The sequence below is a fragment of the Oncorhynchus keta genome, unplaced genomic scaffold (genome assembly GCF_023373465.1).
Source record: "Oncorhynchus keta strain PuntledgeMale-10-30-2019 unplaced genomic scaffold, Oket_V2 Un_contig_28643_pilon_pilon, whole genome shotgun sequence".
NCBI lineage: Eukaryota > Metazoa > Chordata > Actinopteri > Salmoniformes > Salmonidae > Oncorhynchus > Oncorhynchus keta.
In genome coordinates, this window is record NW_026286145.1 from 38,468 (window position 1) to 53,399 (window position 14,932).

Here is a 14,932-nt window from a genome sequence, read left to right on the forward strand (position 1 = left end):
CTACCCACTATCCCCCTCTCTATCAATTCAATTTAAAATCAATTCAAGGGGCTTTATTGGCATGGGAAACATATGTTAACATTTCCAAAGCAAGTGAAGTAGATAATATACAAAAGTGAAATAAACAATAAAAATCTCTTTCTCTCTCCATCTCTATCTCTCTCTCTCTCTCCCCCCACCTCTCTCTCTCTCTCTCTCTCTCCCCACCTCTCTCTCTCTCTCTCTCCACTACAACAACCTCTGTAAACCCGTAGAGGCAGGGAGGGGAGGAGGAAGAGAGTTTAATCCAAGCAGATTATGCTGTAAACTGTCCGAGGGGAAGGAGTGGAAGTGGGGAAGAGATATGCTGTCTGGCTGCTACAGTAACTTCCAGTGTCTGGGCGGTAGCATCCGGCAGTGTCTCCTACTAAACCTCTCTCTCCCGGAGCCTTGAGCCACGGCCCAAAAACTACGCCCTTCGTCCTCGGCCCCTCAGCACGGACTACCCAGGGGCCTCTTTTCTAACACCCCATTTAGAGCCTACTGAGAAGGGATTACAACATTAGTCTGTTAGGGACAGCGTTTCCTGTAGTTACAGCTGAGACATTTGGAAGTTTATTCTTTGGAGGAGGAAGTATGATCTCTTGTTCGTTGGAGTAGGATCTCTGGTGGCAGAACTTTTCTTGGATTTGATTTTTGTATTTGTATTTTTATTTGAAGAAAGAAGTTGAACACCTGGTTTCTCCTCTTCTTTCCCCGTGGACGTGTTTATTGGAGGTAGAGAAGCGAGGGAGGGAGCAGCATGGAGGAGTGAAGCAGACGGAGGTATGGATTGATGAAGAGAAGGTGGAGAGAAAGAGCCTGGTCTAGTGATGTGGTATACAATGTTGATTTTGGGGCAGTAACTCAGCACCGCAAACGAGATAAGCTTGGTAGTGTGCCTGTTAACCCTAGTGTACACTTGGTAGTGTGGATGTTATCCCTAGTGTACACTTGGTAGTGTGGATGTTATCCCTAGTGTACACTTGGTAGTGTGGATGTTATCCCTAGTGTACACTTGGTAGTGTGCCTGTTAACCCTAGTGTACACTTGGTAGTGTGCGTGTTATCCCTAGTGTACACTTGGTAGTTTGGATGTTATCTCTAGTGTACACTTGGTAGAGGAGAGGCAGTCATGTTGCTTGTACAGGGTGGTGTTTGACTGGATCACTGGGCCGGTATGGAGCTGCTGAATCTAACGTGATCAAACTGTTACAACTGGGATCCTCCTTAAACGCTGTCCTTGGACAACACTGTCAGGTCCTCCTTCTCCCTGACTTCCTGAGTCTCTAGGGAATAGACAGCACTGTCAGGTCCTCCTTCTCCCTGACTTCCTGAGTCTCTAGGGAATAGACAACACTGTCAGGTCCTCCTTCTCCCTGACTTCCTGAGTCTCTAGGGAATAGACAGCACTGTCAGGTCCTCCTTCTCCCTGACTTCCTGAGTCTCTAGGGAATAGACAGCACTGTCAGGTCCTCCTTCTCCCTGACTTCCTGAGTCTCTAGGGAATAGACAGCACTGTCAGGTCCTCCTTCTCCCTGACTTCCTGAGTCTCTAGGGAATAGACAGCACTGTCAGGTCCTCCTTCTCCCTGACTTCCTGAGTCTCTAGGGAATAGACAACACTGTCAGGTCCTCCTTCTCCCTGACTTCCTGAGTCTCTAGGGAATAGACAACAATGAGACAGACAACACTGTCAGGTCCTCCTTCTCCCTGACTTCCTGAGTCTCTAGGAATAGACAACACTGTCAGGTCCTCCTTCTCCCTGACTTCCTGAGTCTCTAGGGAATAGACAGCACTGTCAGGTCCTCCTTCTCCCTGACTTCCTGAGTCTCTAGGGAATAGACAGCACTGTCAGGTCCTCCTTCTCCCTGACTTCCTGAGTCTCTAGGGAATAGACAGCACTGTCAGGTCCTCCTTCTCCCTGACTTCCTGAGTCTCTAGGGAATAGACAGCACTGTCAGGTCCTCCTTCTCCCTGACTTCCTGAGTCTCTAGGGAATAGACAGCACTGTCAGGTCCTCCTTCTCCCTGACTTCCTGAGTCTCTAGGGAATAGACAGCACTGTCAGGTCCTCCTTCTCCCTGACTTCCTGAGTCTCTAGGGAATAGACAACACTGTCAGGTCCTCCTTCTCCTGACTTCCTGAGTCTCTAGGGAATAGACAGCACTGTCAGGTCCTCCTTCTCCCTGACTTCCTGAGTCTCTAGGGAATAGACAGCACTGTCAGGTCCTCCTTCTCCCTGACTTCCTGAGTCTCTAGGGAATAGACAGCACTGTCAGGTCCTCCTTCTCCCTGACTTCCTGAGTCTCTAGGGAATAGACAACACTGCCAGGTCCTCCTTCTCCCTGACTTCCTGAGTCTCTAGGGAATAGACAGCACTGCCAGGTCCTCCTTCTCCCTGACTTCCTGAGTCTCTAGGGAATAGACAGCACTGCCAGGTCCTCCTTCTCCCTGACTTCCTGAGTCTCTAGGGAATAGACAACACTGTCAGGTCCTCCTTCTCCCTGACTTCATGAGTCTCTAGGGAATAGACAACACTGTCATGTCCTCCTTCTCCCTGACTTCCTGAGTCTCTAGGGAATAGACAACACTGCCAGGTCCTCCTTCTCCCTGACTTCCTGAGTCTCTAGGGAATAGACAACACTGCCAGGTCCTCCTTCTCCCTGACTTCCTGAGTCTCTAGGGAATAGACAACACTGCCAGGTCCTCCTTCTCCCTGACTTCCTGAGTCTCTAGGGAATAGACAGCACTGTCAGGTCCTCCTTCTCCCTGACTTCCTGAGTCTCTAGGGAATAGACAGCACTGCCAGGTCCTCCTTCTCCCTGACTTCCTGAGTCTCTAGGGAATAGACAACACTGTCAGGTCCTCCTTCTCCCTGACTTCCTGAGTCTCTAGGGAATAGACAACACTGTCAGGTCCTCCTTCTCCCTGACTTCCTGAGTCTCTAGGGAATAGACAGCACTGTCAGGTCCTCCTTCTCCCTGACTTCCTGAGTCTCTAGGGAATAGACAGCACTGTCAGGTCCTCCTTCTCCCTGACTTCCTGAGTCTCTGAATAGACAGCACTGTCAGGTCCTCCTTCTCCCTGACTTCCTGAGTCTCTAGACAACACTGTCAGGTCCTCCTTCTCCCTGACTTCCTGAGTCTCTAGGGAATAGACAGCACTGTCAGGTCCTCCTTCTCCCTGACTTCCTGAGTCTCTAGGGAATAGACAGCACTGTCAGGTCCTCCTTCTCCCTGACTTCCTGAGTCTCTAGGAATAGACAACACTGTCAGGTCCTCCTTCTCCCTGACTTCCTGAGTCTCTAGGGAATAGACAGCACTGTCAGGTCCTCCTTTCCTGACTTCCTGAGTCTCTAGGGAATAGACAGCACTGTCAGGTCCTCCTTCTCCCTGACTTCCTGAGTCTCTAGGGAATAGACAGCACTGTCAGGTCCTCCTTCTCCCTGACTTCCTGAGTCTCTAGGGAATAGACAACACTGTCAGGTCCTCCTTCTCCCTGACTTCCTGAGTCTCTAGGGAATAGACAGCACTGTCAGGTCCTCCTTCTCCCTGACTTCCTGAGTCTCTAGGGAATAGACAACACTGTCAGGTCCTCCTTCTCCCTGACTTCCTGAGTCTCTAGGGAATAGACAGCACTGTCAGGTCCTCCTTCTCCCTGACTTCCTGAGTCTCTAGGGAATAGACAGCACTGTCAGGTCCTCCTTCTCCCTGACTTCCTGAGTCTCTAGGGAATAGACAACACTGTCAGGTCCTCCTTCTCCCTGACTTCCTGAGTCTCTAGGGAATAGACAGCACTGTCAGGTCCTCCTTCTCCCTGACTTCCTGAGTCTCTAGGGAATAGACAACACTGTCAGGTCCTCCTTCTCCCTGACTTCCTGAGTCTCTAGGGAATAGACTGACTGTCAGGTCCTCCTTCTCCCTGACTTCCTGAGTCTCTAGGGAATAGACAGCACTGTCAGGTCCTCCTTCTCCCTGACTTCCTGAGTCTCTAGGAATAGACAGCACTGCCAGGTCCTCCTTCTCCCTGACTTCCTGAGTCTCTAGGGAATAGACAGCACTGTCAGGTCCTCCTTCTCCCTGACTTCCTGAGTCTCTAGGGAATAGACAACACTGTCAGGTCCTCCTTCTCCCCGACTTCCTGAGTCTCTAGGGAATAGACAGCACTGTCAGGTCCTCCTTCCCCCTGACTTCCTGAGTCTCTAGGGAATAGACAACACTGTCAGGTCCTCCTTCTCCCTGACTTCCTGAGAATATACAGAGTCCTGCTGCGTTGTTGTTTGTTTGAATACAGTACATCTGATAAAAACACAGTGGGTCGACCCCTGCAGATGCTGTCCGAGGGGTCGTCAGCAACCGTTGTGATGCGCTGTCGGAACGCCGGCGGTTGGAACGTTGGCGTTGGTGCCGGGATGACACGCATCACCACCCTGTGGATTATCTGGGCCAGCTGGCTCTGCTTGACGGCCAACGGACAGATGAAGATACCGCCGGAAACGTGAGTACCCAAACCATGACCTCACAGCCCTCTACTGTCAGTAGAATAGTACTGTATATCTATAGTTCATGTCACTGTCCCCTATACTCTGTCAGTAGAATAGTACTGTCTATCTATAGTTCATGTTACTGTCCCCTATACACTGTCAGTAGAATAGTACTGTCTATCTATAGTTCATGTTACTGTCCCCTATACTCTGTCAGTAGAATAGTACTGTATATTTATAGTTCATGTTATCCAACACTATCAGTAGAATAGTACTGTCTATCTATAGTTCATCTTACTGTCCCCTATACTCTGTCAGTAGAATAGTACTGTCTATCTATAGTTCATGTTACTGTCCCCTATACTCTGTCAGTAGAATAGTACTGTATATTTATAGTTCATGTTATCCAACACTATCAGTAGAATAGTACTGTCTATCTATAGTTCATCTTACTGTCCCCTATACTCTGTCAGTAGAATAGTACTGTCTATCTATAGTTCATGTTACTGTCCCCTATACACTGTCAGTAGAATAGTACTGTATATCTGTAGTTCATGTTACTGTCCCCTATACTCTGTCAGTAGAATAGTACTGTATATCTATATCATGTTACTGCCCTCTACTGTCAGTAGAATAGTACTGTCTATCTATAGTTCATGTTACTGTCCCCTATACTCTGTCAGTAGAATAGTACTGTATACATAGCTCATGTTACTGTCCCCTATACTCTGTCAGTAGAATAGTACTGTCTATCTATAGTTCATGTTACTGTCCCCTATACTCTGTCAGTAGAATAGTACTGTCTATCTATAGTTCATGTTACTGTCCCCTATACTCTGTCAGTAGAATAGTACTGTCTATCTATAGTTCATGTTACTGTCCCCTATACTCTGTCAGTAGAATAGTACTGTATATGTTCATGTTCACTGTCCCCTATACTCTGTCAGTAGAATAGTACTGTCTATCTATAGTTCATCTTACTGTCCCCTATACTCTGTCAGTAGAATAGTACTGTCTATCTATAGTTCATGTTACTGTCCCCTATACTCTGTCAGTAGAATAGTACTGTCTATCTATAGTTCTGTAACTGTCCCCTATACTCTGTCAGAATAGTACTGATATCTGTAGCTCATGTTCTGTCCCCTATACTCTGTCAGTAGAATAGTACTGTATATCTATAGTTCATCTTACTGTCCCCTATACTCTGTCAGTAGAATAGTACTGTCTATCTGTAGCTCATGTTACTGTCCCCTATACTCTGTCAGTAGAATAGTACTGTCTATATCCAACACTCCCCCTCAGTAGAATAGTAGTATCTATAGTTCATGTTACTGTCCCCTATACACTGTCAGTAGAATAGTACTGTCTATCTGTAGTTCATGTTACCTGACCCAACACTGTCAGTAGTACTCTCTACCTATAGCCCCATGTTAAACTGTGTCACAAGGTTACTGGGTTCAACATACAGTATATTTCTCCTGGAGCTGAGAAGTAGGACTGAAGAGGAGGGATGTTGCTAGGTGTGTTACACACAGAGGGGGGGTTACGTAGTGTTTGTGTGCTGTTCCACTGTTAGACAGAGGGGGGGTTACGTTTACCTAGTGTTTGTGTGCTGCCCAGGAGACTCCTCGTTGACACACTGTCCTGAGAGAGAGAGAGAGAGAGAGAGAGAGTAATTAGAGATAGCTAGCTAGAGAGAGAGTCACTACTCTCCCCTCTCCTCCCCTCCCTTAGTCACTGCTCTCTCCTCCCCTCCCCTAGTCACTACCCTCTCCTCTCCTAGTCACTACTCTCCCCTCCCCTCCCCTAGTCACTACTCTCTCCTCCCCTCCCTTAGTCACTACTCTCTCCTCCCCTCCCCTAGTCACTACTCTCTCCTCTCCTAGTCACTACTCTCCCCTCCCCTCCCCTAGTCACTACTCTCCCCTCCCCTCCCCTAGTCACTACCCTCTGCTCTCCTAGTCACTACTCTCTCCTCCCCTCCCCTAGTCACTACCCTCTCCTCTCCTAGTCACTACTCTCCCTCCCTCCCCTAGTCACTACTCTCTCCTCCCCTCCCTTAGTCACTACTCTCTCCCCTCCCTAGTCCACTCTCTCGCCTCCCTAGTCACTTCTCTCCCCTCCCTAGTCACTGCTCTCTCCTCCCCTAGTCTACTCTCCCCTCTCCCTAGTCACTACTCTCTCCTCCCCTAGTCACTACTCTCTCCTCCCTAGTCACTACTCTCTCCTCCCTAGTACTACTCTCTCCTCCCTAGTCACTCCTCTCCCTCCCTAGTCCTCTCTCCTCCCCAAGTCACTACTCTCTCCTTCCCTAGTCACTACTCTCTCCTCCCTAGTACTCCTCTCCCTCCCCTTGTCTAGACTCTCCCCCCTAATCACTACTCTCTCCTCCCTCCCTAGTCACTACTCTCCCCTCCCTAGTCACTACTAGCCTCCTTGTCAGACTCTCCTCCCTAGTCACTACTCTCCCCTCAGTAGTCACTACTCTCTCCTCCCTAGTCATCTCTCTCCTCCCTAGTCACTCTCTCTCCTCCCCTAGTCACTACTCTCTCCCCCTAGTCACTACTCTCTGTCTAGTCACTACTCTCTCCTCCCCTAGTCACTATCTCTCCTCCCTAGTCACTACTCTCTCCTCCCTAGTCACTACTCTCCTCCTCCCTAGTCACTACTCTCGCCTCCTCCCTAGTCACTACTCTCTCCCCTCTCCCTAGTCATTTACTCTCCTCTCCCTAGTCACTACTCTCCCTCCCCTCCCTAGTCACTACTCTCTACTCCCCTCCCTTAGTCACTACTCTCTCCTCCCCTCCCCTAGTCACTACTCTATAATAATATAATAATAATAATATAATAATAATAATAATAATAATAATAATATATGCCATTTGGCAGACGCTTTTATCCAAAGCGACTTACAGTCATGTGTGCATACATTCTACGTATGGGTGGTCCCGGGGATCGAACCCACTACCCTGGCGTTACAAGCGCCATGCTCTACCAACTGAGCTACACAAACTCTCTCCTCTCCTAGTCACTACTCTCCCCTCCCCTCCCCTAGTCACTACTCTCTCCTCCCTCTCCCTCCCCTCCCTAGTCCTCCTCTCTCTTCCCTCCCTAGTCACTTTCTCTCCTCCCCTCCCTAGTCACTACTCTCCCTCCCTCCCCTAGTCTACTCTCCCTCCCTCCCTAGTCACTACTCTCCCCTCCCCAAGTCACCTCTCTCCTTCCCTAGTCACTACTCTCTCCTCCCCTAGTCACTCCTCTCCCTCCCTAATCACTACTCTCTCCTCCCCTCCCTAGTCACTCCTCTCTCCTCCTCCCTAGTCACTCCTCTCTCCTCCCCTCCCTAGTCACTACTCTCCCTCCCCTCCCCTAGTCACTACTCTCCCCTCCCCTCCCCTAGTCACTACTCTCCCCTCCCTAGTCCCCTAGTCTCCTACTCTCCTCTCCCTCCCTAGTCCTACTCTCCCCTCCCTTGTCACGACTCTCCCTCCCTAGTCACGACTCTCTCCTCCCCTAGTCACTACTCTCTCCTCCCCTAGTCACTACTCTCCCCTCCCCTAGTCACTACTCTCCCCTCCCCTAGTCACTACTCTCTCCTCCCCTAGTCACTACTCTCCCCTCCCCTAGTCACTACTCTCTCCTCCCCTAGTCACTACTCTCTCCCTCCCCAAGTCACTACTCTCTCCTTCCCTAGTCACTACTCTCTCCTCCCCTAGTCACTCCTCTCCCCTCCCCTAATCACTACTCTCTCCTCCCCTCCCCTAGTCACTACTCTCCCCTCCCCTAGTCACTACTCTCCCCTCCCCTTGTCACTCCTCTCCCCTCCCCTAGTCACTACTCTCTCCTCCCCTAGTCACTACCCTCCCCTTCCCTAATCACTACTCTCTCCTCCCCCCTAGTCACTACTCTCCCCCTCCCTAGTCACTACTCTCCCCTCCCCTTGTGTGACTCTCCCCTCCCCTAGTCACTACTCTCTCCTCCCCTAGTCACTACTCTCCCTCCCCTAGTCTACTCTCCCCTCCCCTAGTCACTACTCTCTCCTCCCTCCCTAGTCACTACTCTCCCCTCCCCAAGTCACTACTCTCTCCTTCCCTAGTCACTACTCTCTCCTCCCTAGTCCTCCTCTCCCTCCCCTAATCACTACTCTCTCCCCTCCTAGTCACTACTCTCCCTCCCCTAGTCACTCTCTCCCTCCCCTTGTCACGACTCTCCCTCCCTAGTCACTACTCTCTCCTCCCTAGTCACTACTCTCCCCTCCCTAGTCACTACTCTCCCTCCCTAGTCACTACTCTCTCCTCCCTCCCCCAAGTCACTTTCTCTCTCCTTCCCTAGTCACTACTCTCTCCTCCCCTAGTCACTCCTCTCCCCTCCCCTAATCACTACTCTCTCCTCCCCTCCCTAGTTACTCCTCTCTCCTCCCCCCTAGTCACTACTCTCCCCTCCCCTAGTCACTACTCTCCCTCCCCTTGTAGACTCTCCCCTCCCCTTGTCACTACTCTCCCTCCCCTAGTCACTACTCTCTCCTCCCTAGTCACCTCTCCTCCCTAATCCTCTCTCTCCTCCCTCCCTAGTCACTACTCTCCTCCCCTTGTCATGACTCTCCCCTCCCTAGTCACTACTCTCCCCTCCCCTAGTCACTACTCTCCCCTCCCCTAGTCACTACTCTCCCCACCCCTAGTCACTACTCTCTCCTCCCCTCCCCTAGTCACTAGTCTCTCCCTCCCCAAGTCACTACTCTCTCCTTCCCTAGTCACTACTCTCTCCTCCCCTAGTCACTCCTCTCCCCTCCCCTTGTCACGACTCTCCCCTCCCCTAATCACTACTCTCTCCTCCCCTCCCTAGTCACTACTCTCCCTCCGCTAGTCACTCTCTCCCCCTGACTCTCCCCTCCCTAGTCTCTCTCCCCCCCTAGTCACTACTCTCCCTCCCTAGTCACTACTCTCTCCTCCCCTAGTCACTACTCTCTCCTCCCCTAGTCACTACTCTCCCCTCCCCTAGTCACTACTCTCTCCTCCCCTAGTCACTACTCTCTCCTCCCCTAGTCACTACTCTCTCCTCCCCTAGTCACTACTCTCGCCTCCCCTCCCCCAAGTCACTACTCTCTCTCCTTCCCTAGTCACTACTCTCCCCTCCCCTAGTCACTACTCTCCCCTCCCCTAGTCACTACTCTCTCCTCCCCTCCCTAGTCACTACTCTCCCTCCCCAAGTCACTACTCTCTCCTTCCCTAGTCACTACTCTCTCCTCCCCTAGTCACTCCTCTCCCCTCCCCTAATCACTACTCTCTCCTCCCCTCCCCTAGTCACTACTCTCCCCTCCCCTAGTCACTACTCTCCCCTCCCCTTGTCACGACTCTCCCCTCCCCTAGTCACTACTCTCTCTCCCCTAGTCACTACTCTCCCCTCCCCTAGTCACTACTCTCCCCTCCCCTAGTCACTCTCCCCTCCCCAAGTCACTACTCTCTCCTTCCCTAGTCACTCTCTCTCCTCCCCTAGTCACTCCTCTCCTCCCTAATCCTCCTCTCTCCTCCCTCCCTAGTCACTCTCTCCCTCCCCTAGTCACTACTCTCCCCTCCCCTTGTCACGACTCTCCCCTCCCCTAGTCACTACTCTCTCCTCCCCTAGTCACTACTCTCCCCTCCCTAATCACTACTCTCTCCTCCCTCCCTAGTCACTACTCTCTCCCTCCTTGTCCACTCTCTCCCTCCCCTAGTCACTACTCTCCCCTCCCCTAATCACTACTCTCTCCTCCCCTCCCCTAGTCACTACTCTCCCTCCCCTTGTCGACTCTCCCCTCCCTAGTCACTCTCTCTCCTCCCCTAGTCACTCTCTCTCCTCCCTAGTCACTACTCTCCCCTCCCCTAGTCACTACTCTCTCCTCCCCCTAGTCACTGCTCCCCCTCTCCCCTAGTCACCTCTCTCCTCCTAGTCACTACTCTCCCCTAGTCACTACTCTCTCCTCCCTAGTCACTACTCTCTCCTCCCTAGTCACTACTCTCTCCTCCCCTAGTCACTCTCCCTCTCCCTAGTCACTACTCTCCTCCCTAATCCTCTCCCCCCTTGTCACTACTCTAATCCACTCTCTCCTCCCCCTAGTCACTACTCTCCCCTCTTGTCTGACTCTCCCCCCTAGTCACTACTCTCCCTCCCTAGTCAGTCCCTACTCCCTAGTCTCTCTCCTCCCTAGTCACTGCTCTCTCCTCCCCTAGTCTCTCTCTCCTCCCTAGTCACTACTCTCTCCTCCCTAGTCACTACTCTCTCCTCCTCCCTAGTCACTACTCTCCCTCCCTAGTCACTACTCTCGCCTCCCCTCCCCTAGTCATTACTCTCCTCTCCCTAGTCACTCTCTCTCCTCCTCCCTAGTCACTACTCTCTACTCCCCTCCCTTAGTCACTACTCTCTCCTCCCTCCCTAGTCACTACTCTCCCCTCCCCAAGTCACTACTCTCTCCTTCCCTAGTCACTACTCTCTCCTCCCTAGTCACTCCTCTCCTCCCTAATCACTACTCTCTCCTCCCTCCCTAGTCACTCTCTCCTCCCCTAGTCACTACTCTCCCTCCCCTTGTCACGACTCTCTCTCCCCTAGTCACTCTCTCTCTCCCTAGTCACCTCTCTCCTCCCTAGTCACTACTCTCCCCTCCCCCCCTAGTCACTACTCTCGCCTCCCTCCCTAGTCATTTACTCTCCTCTCCCCTAGTCACTACTCTCCCCTCCCCCCTAGTCACTACTCTCCCTCCCTCCCTAGTCACTCTCTCCCTCCCTCCCTAGTCACTCTCTCCCTCCCCCCCTAGTCACTCTCTCTCCTTCCCTAGTCACTGCTCTCTCCTCCCTAGTCACTCCTCCCCTCCCTAATCACTACTCTCTCCTCCTCCCTAGTCACTACTCTCCCTCCCCTTGTCACACTCCCCTCCCTAGTCACTCTCTCCCTCCCTAGTCACTACTCTCTCCTCTCTCCCCTCCCTAGTCACTACTCTCCCTCCCTAGTCACTCTCTCCTCCCCTAGTCACTACTCTCTCCTCCCCTCCCTAGTCACTACTCTCCCCTCCCCAAGTCACTACTCTCCCCTCCCCAAGTCACTACTCTCTCCTTCCCTAGTCACTACTCTCTCCTCCCTAGTCACTCCTCTCCCCTCCCTAATCACTACTCTCTCCTCCCCTCCCTAGTCACTACTCTCCCCTCCCCTTGTCACGACTCTCCCTCCCTAGTCACTACTCTCTCCCCTCCCTAGTCACTACTCTCTGCTCCCCTAGTCACTACACTCCCTCCCTAATCACTACTCTCTCCTCCTCCCCTACTCTCTCCCTCCCCTTGTCATGACTCTCCCTCCCCTAGTCACTACTCTCTCCTCCCTAGTCACTACTCTCCCTCCCTAGTCACTACTCTCCCCCCTAGTCACTACTCTCTCCTCCACTCCCTAGTCACTACTCTCCCCTCCCCAAGTCACTACTCTCTCCTTCCCTAGTCACTACTCTCTCCTCCCCTAGTCACTCCTCTCCCCTCCCCTAATCACTACTCTCTCCTCCCCTCCCCTAGTCACTACTCTCCCCTCCCCTAGTCACTACTCTCCCCTCCCCTTGTCACGACTCTCCCCTCCCCTAGTCACTACTCTCTCCTCCCCTAGTCACTACTCTCCCCTCCCCTAGTCACTACTCTCCCCTCCCCTAGTCACTACTCTCTCCTCCCCTCCCCAAGTCACTACTCTCTCCTTCCCTAGTCACTACTCTCTCCTCCCCTAGTCACTCCTCTCCCTCCCCTAATCCTACTCTCTCCTCCCTCCCCTAGTCTACTCTCCCTCCCCTTGTCACGACTCTCCTCCCCCTCCCTAGTCACTACTCTCTCCTTCCCTAGTCACTACTCTCTCCTCCCCTAGTCACTCCCTCTCCCCTCTACTACTCTCCTCCTCCCTAGTCACTCTCTCCCTCTCCCTCCCCTTGTCACGACTCTCCCTCCCTAGTCCTACTCTCTCCTCCCTAGTCACTACTCTCCCTCCCCTAGTCACTTCTCTCCCTCCCTAGTCACTCTCTCCTCCCTCCCCAAGTCCTACTCTCTCCTTCCCTAGTCACTACACTCTCCTCCCTAGTCACTCCTCTCCCTCCCTAATCACTACTCTCTCCTCCCCTCCCTAGTCACTACTCTCCCCTCCCCTTGTCACGACTCTCCCCTCCCTAGTCACTCTCTCCCCTCCCCTAATCACTCTCTCTCCTCCCTCCCTAGTCACTACTCTCCCTCCCCTTGTCACGACTCTCCCTCCCCTAGTCACTTCTCTCTCCTCCCCTAGTCACTACTCTCCCCTCCCCTAGTCACTCTCTCCCCTCCCTAGTCACTACTCTCTCCTCCTCCCTTAGTCACTACTCTCCCTCCCCAAGTCACTACTCTCTCCTTCCTAGTCACTACTCTCTCCTCCCTAGTCACTCCTCTCCCTCCCCCTTGTCACGACTCTCCCCTCCCTAATCACTACTCTCTCCTCCCTCCCTAGTCACTACTCTCTCCTCCCTAGTCACTACTCTCCCTCCCCTTGTCACGACTCTCCCTCCCTAGTCACTACTCTCCTCCCCTAGTCACTACTCTCCCTCCCTAGTCACTACTCTCCCCTCCCTAGTCTACTCTCTCCTCCCTAGTCACTACTCTCTCCTCCCCTAGTCACTACTCTCTCCTCCCCTAGTCACTACTCTCTCCTCCTAGTCACTACTCTCCTCCCCTCCCCTAGTCACTACTCTCGCCTCCCTCCCTAGTCATTACTCTCCTCTCCCCTAGTCACTACTCCCCTCCCCTCCCTAGTCACTACTCTCTACTCCCCTCCCTTACTCTCTCCTCCCCTCCCTAGTCACCTCTCCCCTCCCCAAGTCACTACTCTCTCCTTCCCTAGTCACTACTCTCTCCTCCCTAGTCCTCCTCTCCTCCCTAATCACTACTCTCTCCTCCCTCCCTAGTCACTCTCTCCCTCCCTAGTCACTAACTCTCCCTCCCCTTGTCACACTCTCCCTGCCCTAGTCACTAGCTCTCTCCTCCCCTAGTCCTACTCTCCCTCCCCTAGTCACTACTCTCCCTCCCTAGTCACTACTCTCTCCTCCCTCCCTAGTCACTACTCTCTCCTAGCCCTAGTCACTACCTCTCCCTCCCTAGTCATTAGCTCTCCCTCCCCTAGTCACTAGCTCTCCCCTCCCTAGTCACTACTCTCCCTCCCTAGTCACTACTCTCCCTCCCCTAGTCACTACTCTCTCCTCCCTAGTCACTCTCTCTCCCCTCCCTAGTCACTACTCTCCCCTCTCCTAGTCACTCTCTCCCTCCTCTCCCCTCCCCTAGTCACTCTCCCCTCCTCCCCTCCCTAGTCACTACTCTCCCCTCCCTAGTCACTACTCTCCCCTCCTCTCCCCTCCCTAGTCACCTCTCTCCCTCCCTAGTCACTACTCTCTCCTCCCTCCCTAGTCACTTTCTCTCCCCTCCCCAAGTCACTACTCTCTCCTTCCTAGTCACTACTCTCTCCTCCCTAGTCTCCTCTCCCTCTCCCCTCCCTACCCCTCTCCTTCACTACTCTCTCCTCCTCCCTAATCACTCTCTCCCTCCCCTCCCCTAGTCACTCTCTCCCTCCCCTAGTCACTACTCTCCCTCCCCTTGTCACGACTCTCCCCCCTAGTCACTTCTCTCTCCTCCCTAGTCACTCTCTCCCTCCCCTAGTCACTACTCTCCCTCCCCTAGTCACTCTCTCTCCTCCTCCCCTAGTCACTCTCTCTCCTCCCCTAGTCACTACTCTCCCCTCCCCTAGTCACTACTCTCCCTCCCCTAGTCACTCTCTCCCTCCCTAGTCACTAACTCTCCCTCCCCTAGTCTCTCTCCTCCCTAGTCACTACTCTCTCTCCTCCCTAGTCACTACTCTCCCTCCTAGTCCTCTCCCTCTCCTAGTCACTACTCTCCCCTCTCCTAGTCACTCCTCCCCTCCTCTCCCTCCCCTAGTCACTCTCTCCCTCCTCTCCTCCCCTAGTCACTACTCTCCCTCCCTAGTCACTCTCTCTCCTCTCTCCCTCCCTAGTCACTACTCTCCCTCCCTAGTCACTACTCTCCCCTCCCCTAGTCAGTACTCTCCCTGTCCCCCCTCTACTCTCCCCTCCCCTCCCCTAGTCACTACTCTCTCCTCCCTCCCTTAGTCACTACTCTCTCCTCTCCTCCCTTAGTCACCCTCTCTCCTCCTCCCTAGTCACTCTCTCCCTCCCTAGTCACTCTCTCTCCTCCCCTAGTCACTACTCTCCCCTAGTCACTACTCTCCCTCCCCCTAGTCACTACTCTCCCCTCCTCTCCCCTCCCCTAGTCACTACTCTCCCCTCCCTAGTCACTCTCCCCTCTCCCTAGTCACTACTCTCCCCTCCCTCTACTCTCCTCCCCTCCCTAGTCCTTCTAACTCTCTCCTCCCCTCCCTTAGTCACAGCTCTCTCTCCTCTCC

At 52.8% G+C, this 14,932-nt stretch overlaps 1 protein-coding gene across 1 annotated transcript in view; it reads left to right on the forward strand.

Moving 5' to 3' along the window:
- Positions 1–471: 471 nt before the first annotated feature.
- Positions 472–14,932, forward strand: part of LOC127923167 (voltage-dependent calcium channel subunit alpha-2/delta-4-like) — a gene marked incomplete at its 3' end in the record, with an annotated part of 41,861 nt that continues 27,400 nt past the window's right edge. The window contains exons 1-2 of the mRNA XM_052507109.1: positions 472–804; positions 4,349–4,515. Coding sequence (XP_052363069.1) covers positions 4,349–4,515 — 167 coding nt within the window. The remainder of the gene's footprint in view (positions 805–4,348; positions 4,516–14,932) is intronic.